The sequence below is a fragment of the Carcharodon carcharias genome, chromosome 3 (assembly GCF_017639515.1).
Source record: "Carcharodon carcharias isolate sCarCar2 chromosome 3, sCarCar2.pri, whole genome shotgun sequence".
Taxonomy (NCBI): Eukaryota; Metazoa; Chordata; class Chondrichthyes; order Lamniformes; family Lamnidae; genus Carcharodon; species Carcharodon carcharias.
Window position 1 is genome coordinate 76,686,257 of NC_054469.1, and position 27,580 is coordinate 76,713,836.

The 27,580-nt window shown below is 44.4% G+C and overlaps 1 protein-coding gene across 1 annotated transcript in view; it reads right to left on the reverse strand.

The window, feature by feature from the left end:
- The window catches only part of dnah5l (dynein, axonemal, heavy chain 5 like), a 504,419-nt gene that overhangs the window by 236,317 nt on the left and 240,522 nt on the right, over window positions 1-27,580 (reverse strand). The window contains exons 39-44 of the mRNA XM_041183960.1: window positions 22,793-22,939; window positions 22,532-22,704; window positions 15,989-16,167; window positions 15,483-15,670; window positions 14,781-14,975; window positions 9,309-9,443 (exon numbers count right to left, since the gene is read on the reverse strand). Coding sequence (XP_041039894.1) covers window positions 9,309-9,443; window positions 14,781-14,975; window positions 15,483-15,670; window positions 15,989-16,167; window positions 22,532-22,704; window positions 22,793-22,939 — 1,017 coding nt within the window. The remainder of the gene's footprint in view (window positions 1-9,308; window positions 9,444-14,780; window positions 14,976-15,482; window positions 15,671-15,988; window positions 16,168-22,531; window positions 22,705-22,792; window positions 22,940-27,580) is intronic.

Here is a 27,580-nt window from a genome sequence, read left to right on the forward strand (position 1 = left end):
GCGCCCCTATTGGAGGCGCTCCGCCATTTTACATGGGCGGACCAATTAAGGCCCACCCAGCGTGGCGTCTGCCTGAAAGTGCTGTGTGCTCCCTGTGCGGGCAGCGGGGTGGGGGGGGGGCATTCCCTGAGGCGGGAGTGCACTCTTTCACGCATGTGCGCAAATGAGCACATGGATCTCCCTTAAGCAAAGTGCCACCTCAGGAAGATCAGTGTTACTTTTAAAAAGATAATAAAGGATGAGAAAAATGTTATTGCCATGTCCCCTCACGTGACACAGTGACATGTGCTGGGGCATGTCAATTACTTTTGTAAAAGTGTAACACAAATTTTAAATCCCTCATGAAACTTCATCCCGCCCGTGGATGAGGTTTCATGTTTTTTCTGAAGGCCACCTGGGCTCTTCATCTGCCCGCTAACCTTAAGATCGGACCGGCAGATCCACTAATCATTTTAATTACTTTTATAATGACCTTAATAGGCCGTTGACAGATTGGTGGGCATGCAGCCAACTCAGCTGCATGCCGGCTGAACTGAGAACCTAAATGACATGGGGTGACGTTGACCGGAAAATGCTGCCCCTGATGTTTATTTACCAGAGATAGAAAAAGCAATACAAATACAGGGGGAGGATTTTTCATGTCACTATTGCCCTGCTTGCACTTAAAAATGGAATGGTGAAGGAATCAAAATTAATCTGTGCTGATTTACCATTTTGTTGGTATTCGTCTCAATTTTCCTAGAGGACCACTGTCCTAGTGGTCAGAGCTTTCATCAGTATACATCAAGCGAACTTCATACATATATGCAATGTGAGGTCCAGTGATGCAATTAATGCCCAACTACAGTCATCTCTGCCTACCTGACTATTGTTACTTGCTGCTCTCGCCAGCCAACAATATTTCCTGCAATACTTAAAGGGATCCTCAACTGCTCTCAAATTTTCTGAGACAGCTTTCTTGCACTAGTTTGTCGATATTTTCATCTCAGATTGTTTCCAGTGGCTCAAAGATCAATAATGAGAGGGTGCAAATCTAAGGTGATCAGAAAAAGATCCAGAGGTAACATGAGGAAAATCTATTTTAAGTAATGTGTTGTTAGAATTTCGAATGCATTGCCAAATAGGGTGATGGAAACAGATTTAATTGTGGCTTTTATCAGGTAATTAGATAAATATTTGAAGGAGAAAAAACTGCAGTGATATGGGGAAGGAGTGGTGTTGTTTGTAGGAAGAACTGGATTGCTCTTCAGAAGAGCTGTCAAAGATTCAGTGGGACAAATGGCCTCCTTCTATGCTGTCCTATTCTTTGATTCTAAGTTTCTAGATGAAGATCCTAGATTCAGGATGGGTCTCTTTAGCTTTGGTTAAAGTTCATCTAGAATAAGATACTCCAAAGATAAGAACCATGAGAGGGCAACAGGAGTGGCTGCAACCAACAGATGTGAAAGCAGTGCAATGATTTGTTGGATTTGTAAACTATTTAGCAAAGGTTTTGCCCAATTTGTTGTCAGAATGCGAACTATTATGCAAACTCACTGTCAAGGATATGCAGTGGTATTGGGGCATGGAACAAGAAGCAGCGTTCACTAAAACCAAATAATTAGTGATAACAAGGCCAATGCTGGAGTACCAATGACATCAATGATGAAGTCATCCGGCAGTGTGACAACAGCAAGACAGGTCTTGGACCAATCCTAATGCAACAAGGATAACCAGTTGCATTTCCATCCAGGCATTAACACAAATTGAACAATGCTACGCTCAGTTTGAGAAAGAGTGCCTGGCTATTGTTTTTGCTTTTGAGCATTTTCATCAATGCCTGCTTGAGAGAAAGAAAATAACAGTGGAATCCAACCATAAGCCACTTCAAAGCATTTTTCTCAAACCACTACTATCTGCTCCAAAGTGTCTGCAAAGTATGTTATTTTGTTTACAGACATATCATCTGGACGTGACATACAAGCAAGGGAGACAGATATACATTGCTGATGTGCTATTGAGAGCAGCACTCCCCATGAGGAAAGTTGAGGACGCTATAACAGAATGTGAAATCTTCCAGATTCAACATGGAGCAGCAGCTCAACATGCTCTGGAAGTTATCAACCCTGCAGGGACATTAAATCAAGGACCTTGCTCAAATCAAGCGAACTACCCAACAAGATGCATTTCTCCAAGTGCTGCAAGAAGAGGTGATGAAAAGATGGCCTGAGAGCATCAAGGATATACCTGTGGTCACAAGAACATATTGGCATACCAAGATGAATTGACAGCCCAAGATGGCATCTTATACAAAGGAAATTAAGTCATCACCCCTAAGGAGATGAGGAGAGATGTTGAAACACATCCATACAAGCCATAAAGGAATTGAATCTGAAGAAGGCAAGAGAAGTGCTCTACTGGCCAAACATGAGCAATGAAATTAAATACCACATCTGCCAGGATGGTGCTGGTAACAGGTACCAAGCTAAACAAGCTAGAGAGCCATTGATGATGCACAACATCCCAGACAGACCATGGATGAAACTGGGACTAGACATCCGCACCATATATCTTGCCACTGTTGACTACTATTCTGATTACTGGGAGGTAGACCAGCTGACTTCAATGACGACAAGAGAGATAATAGAATCCTTGAAAGCACACTTCAGTCATTATGGCATTCCAGACATTGTGTGCTGAATCTTCCAGTCGGGTATGCGGGGGCAGGCGAGACAGACCGACGCATAAAATGACACGCGATGACATCGGGCATGTGTCCTGATGTCATCACATGTCATCTCAGTATTCCGTTCAGTGGGTGTGCGCCAGAGGTGGCTGCGAGCCCGCCAAAATGTCAATGGTCTATTAAAGCCATTGAAAAAGTAATTAAACAGGTTAACAATGCTACCCGTCCAACCTTAAGGTTGGTGGGCAGGCAAAGAGCCCAAGCGGCCTTTGCATTTTTCAGGAAACCTCATCCATGGGCGGGATGAGGTTTCCTGAAGCTTTTATAAAATAAATAAATTTTCCAAACTTCACAAACATGTCCCATCTCATGTGACACTGAGGGGACATGTTTAAATAAATTTTTACTTTATTTATTAAAATGTTTTATAATCTATTCAGCTCCGTGCCTCAGGGAGATTGCTGAGCTCTTTCGCACCCTGACTCTCCCTCCTCCCCCACCCACATAGGTAGCACTGAGCACTATCGGCTGTGCATGTTGCCTGCCCCCGCCGCTTCCGCCCAGCCCACCCGCCATAGGAAAAGTTCTCCCCTGTGATAAGTCACACTGGCCCTCAGTTCATAAGTGAAGAATTCAGCTGCTTCACAAAGGATTGGGAAATTCAACACTATACACCATCTCCACACTATCTACATCAATTGGAAGGGCTGAGGTGGCAGTGAAAATTGCCAAAGGAATCACCAAGAAATCGAGCAAATCTAGCACATGGCAATCTTTGAGTAGAGAAACACACCAACTGAAGGTATGGAAAGTAGTCCAGACCAAAGACTAATATCACGTTGCACCCAAACTATTCTTCCAATACCAAAAAAGCTACTGAAACCAGAAGTTGCAACAGGCGTGAGTAAAAAAATCAAGATGAAACAGCAGAAAGTCAAATTTCATTTTGACAAGACTGCCAAACAATTGCCAGAGTTAAGCAAAGGAGAACCAATCAGAGTGCAAACCGTCAACGCTCTCAACAGGAATCAGCCCACCTGGCAACTTGGGACATGCATAGCGCAGTTTTCACCTCAATCATGCTGCCATAACCACAGACATATACAAACAATTCAAGAAGCCGTTCCTTCACTGTAGGCAGAGAATCAGGAAGATGGGATCTCAACAACTGCACAGAGTGCAGAATGATCATCACTCCCAGAGGTTCACTGGTCCCCAAGAACAGAAATGGAACAACAGCAACAGCTACCACAGCAACAAGTGCCACAAGAATGACACTCCCTGGAGAGGGAACATCACTCAGACGAACAGCCAATGACAACGTGCACACGTACCATTAAGAGACCTGCATGCTTTAATAACTATGTATGCCATGCATGTGCAGTGACTGACGAGAATAATGAACAGTTTGCCAATGCATGAGAATAGTTGTGGTATCATGGGTGAATTGAGTAACTCACAGTTACACATGATAGTGCATGCAAATCTGTCTTTTGTTCATTATGAAAAGGGGGATGTTTGGCCTTTGAAATGCAATCATTACTACATGTCCTATCTAGCTTACTATAGTCCTGTGATGTCTGCTATGAGGGACTCCCTGCAGGCAGCCATCTTACACTCAGTTCAACAAAGACACCACACTAGAAAGACTGTAGTCTTTGAGCTCGTAACGCCCAACCTGTCAATCCTTTCTTGATACATATATCCAAGCATTTCTGGTATCATCCTGGTAAATCTTCTCTGCGCTCTTTCTAGGGCCTCTATATCCTTTTTATAATATGGTAAAGCAATACAGCTTTAGCATAACTTCCCTACTTTCCAACTTTATCCCTCTAGAATAAAGCATAGCGCTTGGTTTGTTTTTTGTGGTCTTGCTCACTTGTAGCACAACTTATAATGATTGCCGTATTTGTATTCTGAGATCTTTTTGTTCCACTACCCACCTAGATTTGCATCTTCTAAGTACTAAGTGACCTCCCTATTCCTCTACCAAAATGTACTCCCTCACATTTATTGGTGCTGAAATTCATTTGACAGTTATTTTTCCATTCTGAAAGTTTATTTTGTCCTCCTGTAATATGTTGCTGTCCTCTTCAGTATTGACTATTCCCCCGAATTTAGTGTCATCTGCAAATTTAGAAATTGTATTTCTGATTCTGATGCCCAAATCATTCATGTAAATTGTGAACATGCGAACATATGAACAAGGAGCAGGAGGAGGCCATTCAGCCCCTTGAGCCTGCTTCGCCATTTAATAAGATCATAGCTGACCTGATAGTAACCTCAAATCTTCATCCCGCCTACCCCTCGGTAACTTATCACCTCCTGGCTTACCAAGAATCTACCCACCTCTTCCTTAAAAATATTCAAATACTCTGCTTCCCCCACCTTTTCAGGAAGAGAGTTCCTAAGGCTCACAGCCTTCTGAGAGAAAAAAAATTGCCTCATCTCTGTTTTAAATGGGCGTCCCCTTATTTTTAAACAGTGACCCCCAGTCCACATCCACCCTGTAAGGACTCCTCAGGATCTTATATGTTTCAATCAAGTTGCCTCTTACTCTTCTAAACTCCAGTGGATACAAGCCTAGCCTGTCCAACCTTTCCTCATAAGACACCCCATCCATTCCAGGTATTAATCTGAACTGCTTCCAACGCATTTATATCCTTCCTTAAATGAGGTGACCAATACTGTACACAGTACTCCAGATGAGGGATTACTTGTGCTCTACATAACTGAAGCATAACCTCTCTGCTTTTGTATTCAATTCCCCTTGCAAGAAATGATAACATTCTATTAGCTTTCTTAATTACTGCCTGGACCTGCATACTAGCATTTTACAATTCATGCACTAAGACTTCCAGATCCCAATGCATCTCAGAGCTCTGCAATCTCTCATCATTTAGATAATATGCTTCTCTTTTATTCTTCCGGACAAAATGGACAATTTCACATTTGCCCACATTATATTCCACTTGCCAGATCTTTGTCCACTCATTTAGCCTATTAAAATCTTTTTGTAGCCTCCTTATGTCCTCTTCACAACTTACTTTCCTTCCCATCTTTGTGTCATCAGCAAATTTGGCAATCATCCCTTCAAACCCTTAATCCAATACATTTATATAAATTGTAAACAGTTGAGGTCCCAGCACTGATCCCTATGGCACACCACTCTTCACATCCTGCCAACCAGAAAAAGACCAATTTATGCCGAATCTCTGCTTCCAATTAGCTAGCCAATCTTTTATCCATGCCAATATGTTACCCCCTTCGCCATGAGCTGTTATTTTCTGCAATAACCTTTGATATGGCACTTGCCACAAATGCCTTCTGGAAATCTAATCACAGTACATCCACCCTTTAATCCACAGCACATGTTACTTCCTCAGAGAGCTCCAATAAATTGGTTAAACATGATTTCACTTTCACAAAACCATGTTGACTCTGCCTGATTACCTTGATCTTATCCAAGTGCCCTGCTATAGCTTATTTAATAATTTTCTTTCATAAAAATTTTCCCTATGATGGATGTAAAGCTAACTGCTTTCTGTCTCCCTCTCTTTTTGAATAATGGAATCACATTTGCTATCTTCCAATCTAATGGGACCTTTCCCGAATCTAGGGAGTTTCAGAAAATTAAAATATGCATCAACTCTCACTAGCCACGTTCTTAAAACCTTAGAATGAAGTCCATCTGGACCCAGGCATTTTTCAGCCCATAATTCCAACAATTTACTCAGTACCCAACTTCACTGGTGATTGTAGTTTTACTGAGTTCCTCCCTCCCTTCTATTTCCTGATTTATACCTGCTTTGGGATGTTATTTGTACATCTATAGTGAAGACTGATGCAAAATACCTGTTAATACCTGTTAAAGTCATCTGCCATTTCCTAGTTTTCCATTATCAATTCTCCAGACTCACTTTCTATAGGATCAATGCTCACTTTGTTAACTCGTTTCTTTTCTAAATATTTATAGAAACTCTTACTGTCTGTTTTTATATTTCTGGCTAGCTTTCTCTCTTACGTTTGTCATGTGTTCATTTAAATAAAGGTAAAAAAAAACTTTTAAAACATGTCTTCTCATGTGACACTGTCACATAATCTGGGATGTGTCAAAGAAGTAATGTTAAATTTTTTATTAGATTTTAAAACACTTCATGAAACCTCATCCCACCCGTGGATGAGGTTTCATGAAAAATGCGAAGGCCTCCTGGGCATTAGTGTGGCTCACCTAATTGAATTAATTACTATTTAAATGGCGTTAATAGGCCTTTGACAGTTCAGTGGGCATGTAGCTGACCGGCCGAACTGAAAATCTAAATGACGTGCTGTGACGTCAGGACGGCTGCCCAGTGTCACTGTGCTTCATTTTATGCTCATCGACCGGAGAATTCTGCCCCTGGTTTCCTGAACTTAGGTCATTCCCCTCTATTGTGCTAATACCATCATTAACTAACAGACCCACCCCTCAACGTTTTCCTTACTTCCTGTCCTTCCTAAATGTCTTATACCCTTTAATATGAAGGTTCCAATCCATGTCCTCAGAATCACAGAATCACACAGTGCAGAAGAGGCCCTTTGGCCCATCGAGTCTGCACCAACATGTGCAAAACACCTGACCTACCTATCTAATCTCATTTATCAGCACTTGGCCCATACCCCTTGAATGTTATGACGTGCCAAGTGCTCATCCAGGTACTTTTTAAAGGACGTGAGGCAATCCGCCTCCACCATCCTCTCAGGCAGTGCATTCCAGACCGTCACCACCCTCTGGGTAAAACGGTTTTTCCTCACATTCCCCCTTAAAACTCCTGCCCCACACCTTGAACTTGTGTCCCTTCATGACTGACCCTTCAACTAAAGGGAACAGTTGCTCCCTATCCACCCTGTCCATACCCCTCATAATCTTGTACACCTCGATCAGGTCGCCCCTCAGTCTTCTCTGCTCCAACAAAAACCACCCAAGAATATCCAACCTCTCTTCATAACTTAAATGTTTCATCCCAGGCAACATCCTGGTGAATCTGCTCTGCACCCCCTCCACTGCAATCACATCCTCCCTATAATGTGGCGACCAGAACTGCACACAGTGTCCCAGCTGTGGCTTCACCAAGGTTCTATAACTCCAACATGACCTCCCTACTTTTGTAATCTATGCCTCGATTGATAAAGGCAAGTGTCCCATATGCCTTTTTCACCACTCCACTAACATGCCCCTCCGCCTTCAGAGATCTATGGATGCACACGCCAAGGTCCCTTTGTTCCTCAGAACTTCCTAGTGTCATGCCATTCATTGAATAATTCCTTGTCAAATTACTCTTTCCAAAGTGTATCACCTCACTTTCCAGGGTTAAATTCCATCTGCCACTTAATGCCCATTTGACCATCCTGGCTATATCTTCCTGCAACCCAAGACACTCAACCTCACTGTTAACCACCTGGCCAATCTTTAAGTCATCCGCAAACTTACTAATCCTGCTCCCTACATTGTCATCTATGTTGTTTATATAAATGACAAATAACAGGAGACCGAGCACAGATCCCTGTGGTACGCCACTGGACATTGGCTTCCAGTCACTAAAGTAGCCCTCTGTCATCACCCTCTGTCTCCTCCAACTAAGCCAATTTTGAATCCACCTTATCAAATTACCCTGTATACCATGTGTATTTGCCTTCTTTATAAGTCTCCCATGTGGGACCTTGTCAAAGGCTTTGCTGAAATCCATATAAACTACATCAACTGCACTACCCTCATCTACACACCAGGTCACCTCCTCAAAAAATTCAATCAAATTCCTCCTGCAGCCATGTCCCTGTAATGGCTATCAAATCATACTTATTTATTTCTATGTGTGCTCTCAGTTTATCTGTTTTGTTTCGAACGCTACGTGCATTCTGATACAGCAGTGGTCCTAGCACTGATCATGGAACACCACTCCCCACTTTCTGCCACTCTGAATAAGTAGTTATTTACTCCCACAACTCTCTGCTTTCTGTCTTGAAACCAGCTAATAATCCATCTGCCACTTGTCTTCTGACTCCACATTCTCTGCCCTTATTCATTTGTCCATTATGGGACACTTTATTGAAGGCATTTTGAAAATCCAGATAAATTACACTTTCTGCATTACCATTGTCTACTTTCTCCCTTACCCCCTCAAAACATTCAATAAGGTTGGTCAAGGAAGATTTTCCTTTTTGAAATTCACACTGGCTATTCAATATTATGTTTCTCATTTCTGGATGTTCTTCCATTCTCTCCTTTAGTGAGGATTGCATTATTTTTCCTCCCATTGATGTTAGCTGACTGACTGAGAATTTCCTGGACATATTCTGACCTCCTTCTTAAATATAGGAACTACATGAGCTCTCCGCCAGTTCTCTGGCACTGCAGCTTTTCCTAATAAATTACTAAATTAAAGTAGTAATGCCTCTGCTATCTCTTCCATAGATTATTTCAAAATATGCGGCGCAATCTATCAATCAAAAAATATGGAGTTATTGAATTAGTCTTTTATTTTAAATGTGAGATGGAAAATGCCCATTCATTGACTGATCCAAATATCCTAACAGTGCAATTAAAATCAATGAATAGGAACAAAAGGTTCCTCTTCAAGGTGAAAATCTGTTACTGTACACATACCAGTTTAGAAAGATTCATGTCACGCAGAACTCTCATGACAACAGTCTTCTCTGGTTCAGTTGGGTTTGATCTTTTGACAGCACCCAGAGTTCTCAGCACAGACAGAATGTTACGCAAACCAAAGTCATAGTGCACCTGCCAATGTAGGATAATAAGCAATACCATATCAACAGCATCACGAGCATCAATGAATATTAATTAAGATACACTCAAATGCAAGGAAGTCTGTTTGGCATTACTCTAACTTCCATTCACAAGAAAGCAATTAATATATATTGACCTCATAATTATTTTCATTATACTCTTCCAGTATTGGTGCAACTTAAAGTCATATCAAACTAATTTGTGGAATGTTCCTGCATTTCAACAGATTTTATAATCAGAGATGAATTATATTTTAGGCATTATTAACCTTTACAGACAAACAAGCCTTCTTATTAGAAATCCTTTCTTAGGTTAAAAAAAAACACACTAAGCATATGATGACTACTCTGCCTGTACTCATTGCTCAAATTAACTGGCCTTGTACCATAGTTCCTCCCCAGGGGCTTAAGCACGTAATCTAGGTTGATACATCAGTGCAGTACTGAGGGAATACTGCATGGTTGGAGATGCTGTCTTTCAGGTGAGTTGTTAAACAAAGGTCCTGTCTAACCTCTCAAGGGAACATAAAAGATCCTGTGGCACTATTTTGAAGATGAAAGGAGATTTCCCTGGTGTCCTGGTCAATACTTATCCCTCAAATAAAATCATTAAAAAAAAAAAAATGGGTGGGATTTTCCACTTCCTCCAGTGGTAGGTATCGTGGCTGATAGGGGCGCTAAATTTGGTGTGACTGAAAAGGTCAGTTTCCCGCTGGCAGGAAATTAGTTTGGCATTTTGTTCTCCCAACTTTGAAGGCAGGTTAAAGGTGGGTCGAGTTTCCTGACAAACAGTATTGGGAACCCCAGTTACATTTATTAGGATCTCATGTATGCTAATTAAAAGGCCGCCTCACCAGAATTAAGTTTGTCCTCCAAATTAAGTTCCCTACCAGTGAAAATTTAGAAAGTTCAGTTTTACGACTGTATATAAGTGGCGTGCACCTGTGAAGTTCATCTCTTCCATGACTTTGAAGTCCATAGATGTTGTTTTCACCTTCTGGGGACATCGCAGATCTTCACCCGAGTGCTGGTAGCAAACAATGCACCAAGGCTGGAAACAGGAGGCAGGTGAAGGTTGAAGGCAGTGTGGGGGTGGGGGGGGGGGGGGGGGGGGGGGGGGGGTGGGGTTTGTGGTGGCATAAGGTAGGATAGGGTGGAAGGGTGGGGTGAAGGCTAGGCAGTGGAGGCAGGCTTATGAGGGAACTGCAGGGAGAGTGGCCGGGGAAGGTGGGCAGGGGTGTCTTAGAGGACGAGGTCAGTGATGTTGACAGTGAGGTCCTGGCGAGGGTGAACTCAGGGTACTGGTGATAGGAAGGAACAGTCACATTCGGAGGCAGGAGTGGGATGCGTTAGGGTGGCAGGTCAGGATGGGATTCTATTAGATGAAGGTCTCATCTCATCAGGGGTCATGGAGGGGGATTAGACAGGTGGCTTGGATAAGGAAGGGGTAGGGTTAGGGTGGGCATGGGGGCGTTAACAGGTGTCAGCTCTAAGGGGATGGAAGGCATGCGGAGGTAGATCATGATAAGGTCCAGGGTAACAGTGTGTGGTTCAAGGGTGACAGAGGGGAGAGCAATTGTTATATTGGGTGGGTCTAGAGTGATGGGGGGAAGTTGGTAGGTGAAAGGCGGAGGGTAGACAAAGGGGAAGACTTTCCCCTTGCAGCCTGTGATTGGAAACTGACCGCGATTTCACACTGGCTGGCCAATTAATGACCAGCTAGCCTGAATCACACGCTGAAACGCTCAGGCTGCCTGGGTGGGGTTTAGGAGGAGGGGGAACACGGAAGTCAGCACATGCACGTGGGTGCACTCACAGAAAACTTCCTGAAGGCACAGAGCTGTCTCCGGGAACTGAAGATTTTTAATTTCACAAATAAAGGCATAAAATAAAGGAAAACATGTCACTTCATGTGACTGTCATTTAGTACATATGTCCTTTACAGGTTTCCTGTGACTCTGTCACATGAGCAGAGACATGCTAAAAATGAGCTTAAAAAGTTTTCATTGTTTTTTTAATCAACAGTCGAAACCTTATCCTGCCTGTGGATGAGGTTTTGTAAAAATTGCAATGGGCGCTTGGCCTTTTCACCCACCCACCAACCTCAAGGTTGGACGGGCAGTGAAAAATTCAATTCAATTAATTGATTAAGGGCCTTAATAGGCCTTTTAATTGTAGGGGGGCATGCTGCACGCACCCATTGACCAAAATATCGCAAGAGTGCATGATGATGTCAGGACGCTCGCACTATTTTTCCCCCGTTTGGGTCAGGCAATTAGTCAGTCAGTGGGATCCCTCGAAGTGGGAGCAGGGCTTTTTTGGGTGGGTAGAGAGTTCAAAATCAGCATTATTGGCTGACTAAATAGACATCCTAATAATTGAGGCAACTGGATGTCAACCACGATCAGTTGTGTTATCCTCTCTATGGGAAAGCCTGCATTGCAACAGGTTTGTTCCTGACTCATGGGTCTTATAACATTGAGATCCCAGCAAAGTCTGGAGCTACCTTTCATTCTGTGCAATTTGTAGTTGGCTACAGTCAGAGGCAGGGATAAAGGGAGGGAGAGAGGTGGAATGCCTCCGACGGGGCATGGTTGGTTGACAGCAGCCAACTCACGACTTCAAACCTCCAATCTCTCAGGTAAATGGTCTTCGCTGACAAGGGCTCATATGGTTAGTCTTTCAATGCTGCCAAGTGAATGGTCTCTCCATTAGGTCTCCAGGGTAATGGAGACAAGTGGAATAGTGTCAGAAGGAGGCCTCTTGCATATGTCTTTCAGCACCCTGGTTAAAGAGCAATGTCTCCATTCGTAGACATGTATGAATGGGAGGAACACTCATCTCCGGTTCTCCAGGATGCTCTTTACCTGGAAGGGGTAAGGTGGGGTGCCATGTCTAGACAAAGGCCAGGTGAAGGTCTTAACACTGACCTGCTGGGTTTGAGATGGAGGGAAACCTGTAAAGGACATACGTACTAAATATATCATTTCAATTTGTTCACACATCCACTGAGGCATCGAGGATGCAGGCAACCCTGCCTTGGTAATGACTCTCATCCAGATAAGGAGACACACACCATTGTGGGCCTATTGCTGGTTGGCACAGGGTCAGGCGGAACAAGTGTCTGAGAAGCAAGAGGCAGCAGGGCCTCTATAAGATCACGATCCTGGCGAATATGTTCTACTGCAATGGCGAGCATTGGCTCAACCATAGGTACATTGCAGGAGGTGTTCTTATCTAGAGATGAGCAAAAGGCAATGCCAGAGGTGCCTTCTTATGTCCCAGGATGTGCTTGCTCACATCTGCCAGCTTCTCCAGTGTGAGCTGCGGTCGCAAGGATTCTGGAGTAGTAATGCGGAGCTCCTGTCCTGCATTGAGTGAATGTCTGTCTGGGTGCCTTTTAAATATGGCACCAGGATCTTTGGCCCCAATGAGATAACAGTGGGGTGGGTGACTTCCTGCGCACCCCATCACAAGATTCGCTGAGCTCCTTGCAGATGCATAATTAACGAGCTGACCAGTGGGAGATCGTGTGTGTTCAGCCGTCCTGCCGCCCAGCGGGAATCACACCAACTTTCCCATCGGATTTAGTCTGCAGAATGGAGAAATCCACCCTATCTATTCATTATTGCATTATTACATTTCTGTTTATGGGACCTTGACATGTGCTAATTGGCTGCTACACTTTCTACATTAAAGTAGTGACTGCAGTTTGAAACTTAATTGGCTGTAAACGCTTTTTGACATCCTGAGGAAATTCAATTTGCTACTATATATAAATGTAAATCTTTCTTTCAATCTTAAATCTTTAAAATAAAATGCCATTCAAAGATGTGTTTAGCTATTAGATTAAACAAAGTTGACACATTATTATTTAATATCGATTTAGAAAATTAGTGTTGATTAACATGTGATCCGTGGAGAAATAATGCTGTTGGAAACTTATGTGAACATCGTCACCCCACCACCAATCCGGGCCCCATCCACTGGCCCTGCCAAGAGACCCCCAGGCCTACCTCCTGGGTTCCCAGGACGTTGTTCTGTGGGATCACTCCCAGTAACGCTGCTGGGACTTGAGAGTTCCTGGAACTTTCAGAGACAGGACTTCCTCCCCAGGTAAGGGAAGTAGGCCTACCTCTAGCTAATTAACACTCCTCACAGAACCAAATGACGGTGGGGAAGCCATCAGGAATGTGGGGCGTATTCCCCACCTACTTTTTCAGTGACGAGGAGGAAAACCCGCCATCTGAAAAATTCTGCCCCTGCAGTTTTGGGAAAGAAGGGCATGGATTTGGGAGACAACAACATGTTCAAGGACTATTTTCACTATTAATCCACCTATAAAAACCCTTGAAAAAGTTATATCTTGTTGAATGAGGTGAAACAAGGGGTTGGATTTTATGTTGCAGGGAGGCTCCCCGCACCCCAGCATAAATTTTAGGCATGAGCCCACCTCTACTCAGTGGCTCAACCCAGTTTAATTTTTTAGGCGACATCCCTTTAATTAGTATGAGGTGGGATTTCATCCATCTCCAGGAGGAAGTCCCACCTCATAGAGCTACCCATCAATCAGAGGCTGGCAGTTCTGCACACTGGCAGCACCATAGGAGCGGTGGCCACCACTGGTGCTGCAGGTAGGCCAAGGAGGCTGTCTTATGAGGAAAGGTTGGACAGACTGGGTTTGTTTCCACTGAAGTTTAGAAGAGTGAGGGGCGATTTGATTGAAGTATATAAGATTCTGAACGGCCTTGACAAGGTGGATGCGGAAATTATGTTTCCTCTTGTGGGTGAATCCAGGACTAGGGGGCACTGTTTTAAAATTAGGGGTCGCCCTTTTATGACAGACATGAGGAGAATTTTTTTCTCTCAGAACGTTGTATTGGAACTCTCTGCCTCAGAAGGCGGTGGAGGCAGGGTCATTGAATATTTTTATATAGAAGTAGATAGATTCTTGTTAGGCAAGGGAATCAAAGGTTATCGGGGTTAGATGGGAATGTGGAAATCAAAAACAAGAAGATCAGCCATGATCTTAATGAATGGCGGAGCAGGCTCAAGGGGTTGAATGGCCTACTCCTGATCCTATTTCTTATGTTCTCACTTTATTTCCTCATTTGCTGCCCGAATGAATACTTCAATGTGACTGGCTGCTTACCTTGTTGATGGCATCATTGTTGCCAGACACCTGGAGATCTCTTCATTGGCACTAGATTCAAACTAACTTTGGGGAAAAGGAAATCCATGCCACAGAGATCGCTGGATCTTTGTAGGCTGCCTCCTTTGAGGTCAGCAATGGGGCCAATATAGCATCATATACAGTAGTTAAGTTTACCTGTTTAGATAACTGCTCCTCACAGAGTTTGTAGAGTGTATAAAACTTGCGACTAAGAATTTGGTTGTCATGGAAACCAGCACTAGCCAACTTGACACGCATGATAATGGCACGATCTGGCACCATCATGGCCACTGTACGGAACTGAATCTTTAGATTTTCAGGTAGCTCCTGACGTCCTGCATAACCTGGGTTCTAAAATTAACACTCATTACTTAGCAATCACTGGCAAAGTACAGTAGCATTACTATTAATATATTATTACTTTAATATTGCTGAAAAGAAAGACACATTTACTGAAGCTTTTCGTCTTGCACTCAGCAATATTCAAATTCAGCACCAGCCAAGTGATTGTATTATTACTTTGAAATATTTATAAGATAAATATATTTTCAAATTTTTGCTCTAGAATGCATTTTCCAAAAAAGGCTAAATTAATATTCAGAAAATAACCGCAACTTAACTTCAGTGAATGTATAAAAGCAAAAAACTGCAGATGCTGGAAATCCAAAACAAAAACAAAAATACCTGGAAAAACTCAGCAGGTCTGACAGCATCTGCGAAGAGGAACACAGTTAACGTTTCGAGTCCATGTGACTCTTCAACAGTTCTGTCAGACCTGCTGAGTTTTTCCAGATATTTTTGTTTTTATTTCAATGAATGTATATTCATTTTAGTTTTTGATATTGAACTGTCTCTTACCATGGTTAGAAAGATACCAAACTCTCTGTCCATTTCTACAATGTCACCATCAGTGAAGTAAAACTGGGGCTTTTTGTTCTTCTTACATTGCAGTACAATATAGATTTGTTGAGCAGCTACTGACAACACAGGTAATTCGATACGATTAAATTCATCAAAGCAACCCCATGCACCAGACTGAGCAAGGCCTACAGGGAAACAGCAGTAATTCAAAGATCTAAAATTTAAAATTCTCTGACTGGTCATTTACTAAAAAAGAAAATCTTTCACTGCTGGCATTACATCACAACAGTGACTACACCTCAAAATTACCTCACTGACTGTAACTGGGACATCGTAAAGTCATAAAATGTGCTATATAAATGTAGGTTCTTTCTTATTTCACCCCTCAAAACATCAATGTACCACTGAAATTCCAGGGCATTCATTCAAAATATATACTACGCTTCACAACTGATGACTTATAAGCTGAACTTGCTCAAAGAAAACAAGAATATCACCTTTACCTTTGTAGATACGACCTAGGCCTCTGTAGTCCATCTGATCTGAGCAATTGAACACAACAACATATTTTCCAAGACATCTGCCCATGTCTTTGGTTGTCTCCGTCTTTCCTGTACCTGCAGGCCCTGCTGGTGCACCACCCATACTCATCCCTAAGGCCTGAGACAGTGTAATATAACACCTGAAATGGGTACATAAAGAAACTTGTTTAACAATCTGTAATTAAAATAAAAATATCCCAATGACAGGAAAGAAACTGGAATCCCTACTAATGAGAACTAGAAAAACATCTTGAAATCCAAACTATAATGATGAATAATCAGCATGGATTTCAAAAGCGACAGTCTTATTTGATCAAACTAATTGAATCCTTTGAAGAAATAAGAGTAGATAGTGGTAATTTAGTAGATGTAATGTATCTAATTTTTCCAACAGGCTTTCAATAAGGTACGCAATATAGGTTATTAGGTAAGGTCAAAGCATGCAGAGTCTGGCAACAAGTAACAGAATGGATATCTGGCTGGCTGCCAGGCAGATAACGGACAGTAGTGATAAATGGTAGAGGATCAGCACTGGGAGTACTGGTGTGCACAATTTATATTAACAATTTAAACTTTGGAATTAAACATCGACCAGAATTTTCTTGTCGGCGTGCGGGGGCAGGCCCCTCACACAGATACGTAAAATGATGTGCGGTGACATCAGGCGAGCATCCCAATGTCATCACATGCCATCATGAAATTTCAGTGGGTGGGCACGTGATGATCTCCGATGCACGCCCACCACTAATTAAGGGGCCACTTAAGGCCCTTGAGGCACCAACTGATGATGAATTTTCAGGGTCCGTGCGATCTTCAGGTCATCGCACGGACGCAACGGGCAGGCGGGGAGGCCCCATTTTTATAAACCTCATCCACAGTCGGGATAAGACGGGTGAGCGGGGTTGCGAGTGTTATTTGTCAGACATTCAATGCTTAAAGTTAATGATGCTTGCCTATGTGAGCAGGAATACTTCAAAACTCTTCACAGCTGCTTGGAGAGGAGTAACAGCCTTCAGGTCAGGACTCTGAGTAAACATAATTTCTGAGGCCTTGCTGGCTTCAGGAAGCCTTCCCTTAGCCTGGGAATGGGAGTTGTGCTCTCCACTGGAGGCAGCTCCTCTGAGGAGGAAGGGAGAGCCAGAAGGGGGAGGAGGCCAGGAGTCCACATTCAACCTCCAGGGGAGCCGCCTTTGGGAGGAGAGGGGCAGGAACAAGGGGCGCAGGGTCAACATGGAGTCCAAGGCAGAAGGGGCCGCAGAAGATGCCATTATCCTGCTGCCAGGGTTTACAGGCAGCAAAGCTGCTATCTCAATATGTCTGAAGGGCAGTGCCAAAGGAGGCTCCATCTCTCAAGGAAGACAGTGACTTCCATTTCTCAGATGTTAGGATCTGCCCCAACTGTGTTGGTGGGCAACCCATGCCAATGGCATTGAAGGTCATGGCTGCCCGCAACTTCTCTGCCTCCGGCTCTTTCCAGGAGTCAGTGAGTGATCTTTGCGGGGTCTCCCAATCTACTGTCCACACTTGTATAAAGCAGATGACAGGCAGTTCAGGCATGCAATGACTTTCATCCACTACCGCTGGGATGAGGCCAGCCAGACAGAGTGAGCCAGAGGTTTCACAGTGATTGCTGGTTTCCCCGCATCCACGATGCAATCGACTGCACACATATGGCCATCATGGTGCCAGCAGGTAAGCTGGGTGTCTTTGTCAACAGGAAGGGCTTCCACTCCTTGACCGTGCAGAGTGTGTGAAGCAGATTCTACGAGTCTGTGCAAGTTACCCAGACAGCTCCCATGACACCCTCATCCTCAGACGCTCCCAGATACCGAGGCTCTTCAGTGCTCCAGCCCAACTAGATGGATGGCTGCTGGATGACAAGGACTATCCCCTCAAAAGGTGGCTTATGACAACCCTCCGCCACCCAAGTACAGAGGCTGAGCAGCAGAACAATAGGAGCCATGCTTCCACATGGGCTGTGATAGAGAGAACCATCGGTCTTCTCAATATGCCTGGACCGTGCAGCGGGCGTACTACAATCCGCCCCAGATTGTGTGTCGCTGGTAGTGGTTGCATGCTGAGCTCTCCACAATCTGGCACTGGAAAGGGGCGATGCAGTGGTAGACGCAGTTGCTCCGGCTGCACTCGATGAGTCCAGTAGTGAGTCCAAGGATGAGCACACACAGGACAACGCTGAGGGGGTAAGCGCCGATCTGGGCATCTTCCAGGGAGGCAGGAACACCTGGGAGGCTTTAATCCAACAAACCTTCAGCTAACCCACCACAGATGGACCTCCAACACAAGCCAGAGCTGCAGGCTCCATATTCAATACCTGAGAGCAATGTCTGCCTGGTTAGGAACATCAACTATGTGCTTTGTCAATAAAGCTCAATGTCAAACAAGTCACTCATAACGTCATGGGTTCCCGTCCACCTACAGAAGTAATGGATCACCCTGAGCCATGCTCACGTATAAAACTTTAATGATTTTACAAAATTAAGCAGAAAATAAAATGAATATAAGGATGTTATGTAACACACCAACTTGTCATCAACTAATAGCGGGTCAGCATAAAACCAACAGTGAGAAAGCCATGGTGTGCCTAAGGTGCCTTAAATTTACGCTTACTGGTGCTATGTCTAGGTGCTGTCCCCTCCCTGGCACTGGCACCTGAGACAGCCTGCTCACTCTGCTGTCCTGTTGGCCTCGATGAACTTGGTGGGCATGCTCTGGACTGTGGAGCATTTGATGGCCTTGCCTGGGAGGAAGCGGCCAGTTCGACAGCTGCCTTCTCCCCAGTTGCCTTAGCCTCATCGGATCCCACGCTCACTGACAGAGGGGCGGACGGGCTGCTGCCGTTATCCAGAGCGCCTGAGAGGAGCCTGCAGAGACGACAAGCAGCTGCTGCGCCGATGTGAGGTCACTTCAGACCTCCCTGCTGACCATTGATGGATGGGCAATGAGTTGAGATACTTGGTGCCCAATCCATCTCCCACACTGGCACTGACCAGCTGAGGTCAATGCTGCTGTGAGGGCTTGCAGGTCTGAGCACAACCCCAGAAGGACCTGATTGTTCTCCTGAAGGAGCCTCTCCATGAGAGTCACCACTCTCTCCATGGAGGAAGCATGGCGCTCGGCCATAAGGCTCATCGCATTGGTGATGCTCCCCATGGACTCCTCCAGCACAGGCACCATGCGGAGGTATCTCAAGTCTCATGTATCTCCACCAGATCCTCCTGCAGACCCTGCTGCACTTCCAGCATCTGCTGCCTCACAGATGACTCCAGAAGCACATCATCAGACACCAACCGAGCATGTCTCTGGTCCCCAGCAGTCCTCTGACAGCTGGCGCCATGGGCACTCTCTGAAATGACCTCACCGCTGTGCCCCGGGACACTAGCCGACGATCTAACTCCTACCGAGGTGCTAGTATCTGCACCGGTGCCTGCCTGGCAGACTTGGTGTGACGCTGGTGAGTCCAATTGTTCAGGGTCCTCAAGTGTCAGAGGTGGCCCCTATGCCCTCCTCCTCCTGGTCCTGCTCCAGTGATGCTGAAAGGAAGAACAAGGACTTTTGATCAGTTAAAGTGGAGACACTGTCAATGTGCATGCCTGTCCCCCAGATCAGTATTAGCTCATCCTTCCATAATCAATTGTCAACCCATGTTGCAAGCTTCAATCACTGAACATTCAACAGTGCCATGGCTGCTGGTGACCTCAAATATACATGGTGACCTCAGTGCTTGGCAATCTTGCCTCCCAGTGGCACCCCAGCCTCACCGCCACAGGTGAACCTGGGCACAAGGCGCCTCTCCAGACCAATCGCCTCCTGCTCATATCTGGTGATGATTGCCAACTGGGCCTGGCCTCCACCAGTCTGCACCACTCGGCGGCATTGTGTGCGGTCTTCTCCTGAAAAGGAGAGCGGAACATTGATTAGTCCACCCTGTACCTGGATTCCCATCGCATCCCTGCAATCCCAACCAGAGAGGAACATTGCAGGGCTCCAATGATTCATCACCCTGCAGCTGCCGCACACTCACACCAAGAAGCCAGGGCTGACCCCGCCTTGCCCACATGCTGCCACCATCACATGTGGTACCACACGGTCTAACCTTGCAAAGCAAGGACACACAAGTACATAGAATGCAAAGGGCAGCAGATGGATTGGTGCCCCGCCACCTGGAAGTTCCTCTCCCAGCATGTTGGCACCCTGACTTCGACATGTTTCGCAGTTCCAGCACTGCGCCTAGGTGCAGATCCTTGAGTTTGCCCCCAAAGTGGTACTCTGGGTGTCAGTCTAACACATGCTGTGGGTGCAGAACCCATCTCAGTCCTACCCTGTCAGGGTGAACTAGGCATGGGCAATATCTGCTGGCCCACCCAGTGAGAGAAACATGCCATGAAGGATTCAATGCTGTAACTGCACTCAGAGTTGGGGAGGGGGTGGGGGGGTGGTTGGGGGGAAAGCCTACCTGCTGTGTTAAGTGACCTCTGCCAACATGCTACTCAACCTTCCCGAGCACAAGAGGTCGTTGAATCGTTTGCGGCACTAGGCCCATGTGTGTCACACCACATCATGGGAACTGACCTTGTCTGCCACCTCCTCCCAGACACGTTTGGTCAGGTGGGGAGCCTCCTCCCACCGTCCCAGGGAACAAGGACCGCTCGCCCATGCTGCCACCTCCTCCAGGAGGGCAGCTAGGCACTCATTAGATAACCAAGGGGTGCACTGCCCCGCTGCCCTATCCTCCTGCCTGGCCTGCTCTCCAGCACGCTCTGGGGATCCCTTCTGTTGGCCATGATGAACAGCCTTTGCAAGGCCGCCAGCGCTGTATTTGAACAGGCCGTCAGGTCACCATTGGACCTGGCGGTCATTGCGCTTCCGCTGCTGCCCTCCCACTCCTGCTAACCTCGGGAGCCACACTTCACGCTGGGTGGGCCTTAATTGGCCCGCCCACGTAAAATGGTGGCGCAGAGCCAATCGCAGGCAGCAATCGACTCCACACCCAATCCCGAATGGCCATAATGTCTAAATTTGAGGATGATGCCAAGCTGGGAGTGGGGATTGTGGTCATCATCAAGGAGGGCTGCAACAAATTTTTAAAAAACAACTTCCAGAATGGGCATAAAATTGACAACTAAATTTCAACACAAATAAGTATGAAGCATTACATTTTGCTAAGGAAAATAAGGAATTCACATAATATTTGGAAGATAAGAATCCAAATGTGAAAGAGGAGCAAAAGGCTCTTGGAGTGCAAATACACAAATAACTAAAAGTAGTGATGATGCAGGCTAATAAGGCCATAAAAGCAAACCACATTCTAGTGTTCATTTCCAGAGGGATATAATTGAAAAGTTGTGAAGTTATGATAAACTCATGTCAAACCTTGGTTAGACCACATTTGGAGTAGCGTGTACAGCTCTGGCTGCCATATTATAAAATGGATAGAGAGGAACTAAGTGGGTGCAAAATGAATTTACAGGGATGGAACCAGAACCACAAGGTTATACCTTTCAAGAAAGTTTGAACATGCTGGGTCTCTTTTCATGAGAAAAGTGAGGACTGACCAAACAGAGATCTTTAAAATTATTAAATAGCTTTGATAGAATAGATAGAGAGTGTTTCCACTTGTGGGGAAGAGCAAAAATAGAGGTCATCAATCTGAGATAGTCACCAAGAAATCAACTTTGGGGTTTCAAAGGAACTCCTTTGCCCAAAGAGTGGTGAGAACATAAAATTCGCTACCACAGGAAATGGTTGAGGCAAATAGTATAGATGCATTTAAGGGTAAGCTGGACAAGTATATGAGGGAGAAGGGAATTGAGGGTTATCCCGATAAAGTAAAATGAAGAAGGATGAGAGGAGCCACAAATGCAGTATAAATTCCAGAATGGACTGGTTGGGTTAAATGACCTGCTTCTGTGCTATATATTCTATGTAATTTTATGTGATTTTAGTTTGTCATAATTATTTTTCATCATATAATAAATGTCTATTTACTCTGGCTGGTACTTCAAGTTTTAGCAGTTACTGCACTGTGGTGGCGCTAAATATACAATAGAAATACACAACAGTCTCAGGATATGGGGTAAGCCATTTAGGACTGAGATAAGGAGAAAATCCTTCACTTAGAGGATAGTGAACCTATGGAATTCTCTACCACAGAGGATTGTTGAGGCCAAGCCACTGAATATATGTAAGAAGGAAATAGAGAGATTTGTGGACTCTAAAGGCATCAAGGGGTACAGGAAGAAAGCGGGAGTATGACGTTGAGATAGAGGATCAACCATGATCATATTGAATGGTAGAGCAGGCTCGAAGGGCCGAATGACTTACTCCTGCTCCTATTTTCTATGTTTCTATGTGTGTAGTAAACAATGAATTTACTGCATAAATAAATTCCAGATTATACAGCATACTGCACAGTATTCTATTGAATGTGCTGTAAACGTTTAGTGATAAAAATAATACACGTTTTCTTTCAGATGAATTTCTTACCTGTCAGTTAATGGTGTTATCACAAGTCGATCTGTACAGCCTAGGTACTCATTACAGTAGTTGAACTCAACATCTGTGATCTGAATAATACATTTGTCTGTGTCCTCTATAAAGTAAAACCTGGACTGTTTTTGCCATTCAAAGTCTGATGTGGATTTAATGTTCATGCGAACCTAATGCAATATTAGAAGCAAATATTAGAATTATGTACAACCTGCTGCATGCTTCGTGACCATTTGTTTTGAAGATGGCATTACATACCAAATCATCAAAAATGTCTTTCTGGTGTACATGGATGGTGATAAGTGTTTCGTATTTAGTTCGTTCCATTTTTGTTAGTTCACGGGTTGTCATGTCAATCAAATCATTAAGCATATCCATAAATGTTTGATTAGTTGTCTGCATGATCTGCATCAAACAAATACTTCATGTTAAATGGTTTTCAGCTATACACTTTGAACTCTCACACTGTCGGTTCAATCTTACACCTTAGCAAAAATCCAATAAGGTTATCTCACATTTACTTTACTAACTTTACTGTAGCAACATAAACTTATTGTCTGATGAATGTTTGAATGGCAGAAAAAAGATATGAAGGATATGATAGGGTAATATATCCAGTAATCTGAGAGCAAATGATTTAGATATTTCTCAAACCTTTTTTTTTATTTATTCATTGGATGTGGGTGTTGCTGACAAGACCGGCATTTATTGCCCACCCCATGCCTTTGAGAAGGTAGTGGAGAGCTACCACTGTGAATCATTGCCTAACGTGCTGTTTAGTAGAGCGTTCCAGAATTTTGACCCAGCAACGCTGAAGGAACAGCAATATATTTCCAAGTCAGGGTGGTGTGTGAGCTGGAAGAGAATTAATGGTGGTGTTTCTATGCGCCTGCTGCCCTTGTCCTTCTAGGTGATAGAGGTCACAGGTTTGGGACGTGCTGTCCATCAAGCCTTGCCAAGTTTTTGCAATGCATCTTGTAAATGGTACACACTGCAGTCACATTATGTTGATGATGGAGGGAGTGGAGGTTTAAACTAAGAAGCACAAATTATCTTCTGTCTGAAATGATATAAATGTGAAAGAGACAAAGTGATAATGTAATTCTTTAGAAATAAAAGTAATTTTTCAAATAACACAAAATGCTTTAAGTAGATGATTTTTTTTAGTTAGATTTAGAGTTTTGATGAAAATTTCAAATAGAAATCAATTTCCTTTAACATATGAGAGAGTTTAACAAATTAACAAGTGTCGTTTTCGTATTATATAAAAATCTTTGGAACCGAGTTAATATTATAGTAGGAAACAAAATCTGATTATTCTGCATCTGAATGTATGCCTGCATATGCCAAAATAATGCTTTTTTCCAGGACCTGCTACCCAAGAGGAAGTGATGGGGGACAGATTTTCCTTTATTACTCTTGAGCATAGGGGAAAAGTGGGCAAGAGGGACTGTAACAGGAGCCTGCCCAATTTTCTATCCATTGAAATCAATTGATAGAGAATTAGGCAGAATCCATAATGCAGATACAATCAACTGCCTGCTTTTCTTTTATGATCCAATACGCACAAAAGCAGACATGTGGAAGCCTGCCATGAAAATTCCAGGTTTAGCTGGACTGGGGAAACAACCAAGTCTCTCTTAATTTTCATGCTGGAATGAAAGCTGATATTCTGCCAGATTTTTAACGAGAATGATTGCCTGATGATAATTTCTGAAGCAAAAATAGCATGACATTTAAACTGCTGTAGAAATAATGAAGTCTGGTCAATTGAATTATTAAGCTATTTTCCCTCCATTCTTTATATTTTTTATGTTGCTGTAGTTTTCTGAATTAATTTAACCCTCTGAGCTCTAAGAATAAGACAGTTTTTTTTAATTCATTGGATTTGGGCTTCACTGCCTAGGCCAGCATTTATTGCCCATCCTTAGTTGCCCTTGTTCAGGCATATTTAAGAGTCAACCACATTGCTTTGGGTCTGGAGTCACATGTAGGCCAGAAGGCTTCCTTCCCTAAAGGACATTAGTGAACAAGATGGGTTTTTACAACAACCAACAATGGTTTCATGGTCATCATTAAATTTTTAATCTCAGATTTTCATCGAATTCCAATTCCACCATCTGCTATGGCAGGATTCAAACCCAGGTCCCCAAAGCATTGCCCTAGGTCTCTGGATTACTAATCCAGTAACAATACCACTACGCCATCACCTCCCCTACGTTAAGCACAATGCACAGGCAAAGTCATAAACACATAGTGACTTTGTTCTTGGAACAAAAACATACATCTAGTGCAATTCCTGGTTAATACTTAGCGTGGAATCATCCCAGATTTGCACTAAGTGTGGTAGCGGGTGGGAAAATGGACGTTTTACCTGCCGGCCACAATGACGGGTTTACACGCTCTATCATCCCATTCCCGTCTCATTAATTATGCAGCCACAGGAAACACACTGTCTCACTGGTGGACGGCCTCTGATTTACCCGTCATGCCATTATATCGCTGTTTCTTCACACCGGAGCCATATTTAAACTGCAGCCACACACACACTTGTCAATGCACGCAGCCCAGGACTCTGCCGGTGAAGACGTGGCTCCAAAAACAAAAAAAAAATGCAGCCCCCTGATTCAGTGACACATCCCTGGGACGTCTTCTGGACACTGTGGAGATCAGCCACGATGTCCTCTAACCCCACTCTGGCCACAGGAGGCCCATCAGTCTCATCACTCCAACTTGGGACACGGTGGCAGAGGTGGTTAGTGCCACTGCTGCACACAAGAGGTCGGACATTCAGTGCAGAAAACAGATGAATGACCTCATCTGTGCCACCAGGGTATGCAATGATCTCATTAATCTAAACTCTCAGACTCACAAGGCCATCACACGTTCGCTGACATCTCACTCACTGCCAGCTCAAGGGACATCAACATTCACTCTCCCACACACACCCTTACATCTCCATCTGGCCTCATTTCCTCTGGAGTCTACCTCCTCAGCCTTCACCATCTTGAGGCCACTTGCACATATCAACATGTGCCCCCATACATACCATGGGATGCTCTCTTCTCCAGTACAGACCTCATCTTGCAGCCTTTTCCCTTGCCTGAAGCCACTTCTCCTCCTTCCCCAAACAAGCCCTAGCCCTGCAGCCGTTGAAAAGCCACCCCTGCCTTATAGCTGGTGTGGTAGGTAGGGACCTGCCCGTAAGCCCCCCTAAAAGTGTTGTGGTGTTGTCTGCAAAGCCTGGCACTGATGACCGTGAATGATGCCCAAAGGACGGTAGGCAAAATAACCTCGAAGTCTCGAGCAGTGTGCAAGTAGCCAAGTGCACGTCGCTTATGTACAGTTGTGAAACACGTCGGTGTGACTTGTGCCCGGATGATCCAGTGTGGGGGGATGATTCCAGTGAGCAAGGCTTAATATTAGATGCAAATATATTAAAATGACATTCCCAAGGTTGAACAGTGGGAAACGTGGCCCGCCTTTGCCGGGTGGAGTGAACGATCATAAACTGGCTTCACAATGGCATAAAACAAATTTTTGGCCTTCTTGCCATCTATTCCCCCCCACCCCGCACCCCCCCCAACTCCCCCCACCCACCAAGACGCCCGATGCCAATGGGGCCAGAAAATTCTGGCCTTAACCACTATTTTAAAACTTGCACAGAAGTTTCCATGATAACCATTTGCAACAAATTTTCATTCTTTCACGGGGTGTGGGCATTGCTGGCTAAGACAGTATTTGTTACTCATCCCTAATTGCTCTTCAGGAGGTGGGGTGAGCCGCCTTCTGAACCGCTACAGTCTATCTGGTGCAGGTACACCCAGAGTGCTGTTGGGAAGAGAGTTCCAGGATTTTGACCCCACGACAGTGAAGGAATGGTGATTTAATTCCAAATCAAGTTGGTGTGTGACTTGAGGTGGGGGATTGGAGTTTGTAGGTGGTGGTGTTCCGATCCGTCTGTTGCTCTTGTCCTTCCAGGTGGTAGGGGTCATGGGTTTGGAAGGTGCTGTCGAAGGAAGCTTGGTGAGTGGCTGCAGTGCATCTTGTAGGTGGTACACACTGCTGCTACTATGCATTGGTGGCGGGAGCGAATGCTTCGATTGGTGGATGGGGTGCCTAGCAAGAGGGCTCAATTGTCCTGCATGGAGTAGGGCTCCCTTAGTGTTCTTGAAGTCACAGTCATCCGGGCAAGTGGAGAGTAATCCATCACACTCCTGACTTGTGCCTTGTAGATGATGGACAGGCTTTGGGGAGCCAGGAGGTGAGTTACTCGCCACAGAATTCCCAGCCTCTGACCTGCTTTTGTAGATACAGTATTTATATGGCTGGCTCAGTTCAGTTTCTGGTCAATTGTAACCCCCCAGGATGCTGATAGTGGGGCGTTCAGTGATGCCATTGAACATCATGGAGAGATTGTTAGATTCTCCCTAATTGGAGATGGTCATTGCCTGGAACTTATGAGGCATAAATGTCACTTGCCACTTATCAACCCAAGTCTGAATGTTGCATATCTTGCTTCATTCGGGCATGGCTCCTTCCTGAGGAGTTGTGGTTGGTATTGATGTTAGGAATATGAGGTTTATAAAAAATTTTTATGGTTTGGGACTGTGCCTTTAATTTAAGGTAAAGTGAAGGGGTCATGTGGCTTGTTCTGACGTCTGCCTGACAATAGGCCTGAGTAACGTGGCTATTAAAGAGTAACGGGAGGTCCGGGTTGTTTTGCTGGAAAGTAGGCGTAAGATGTTCACACTTGAAAACAATAGTAGCAGCATCTGTGTTTACAGTTGTTAGGGCGCTAGTCTCCAAAGTCCAGGAAAGTGTTTAGAATGTTTATAAATAGTTATACTTTAACCGTCTATTTACTTCCGGGATGGAACAGAGCTGGGGTCTAAAGAATAGCTCATCAGCATTTCTACCCGGATACAAAGCCCCTGTGATTAATGTTGCCATGGTGATGGGGTTTGAGAGGGATAGGATTTTAAAACTGACAGGCAACGTGCCAGGATCTGGGATAGAGGGAGCAGCTAGAACTAAAAGATCTCT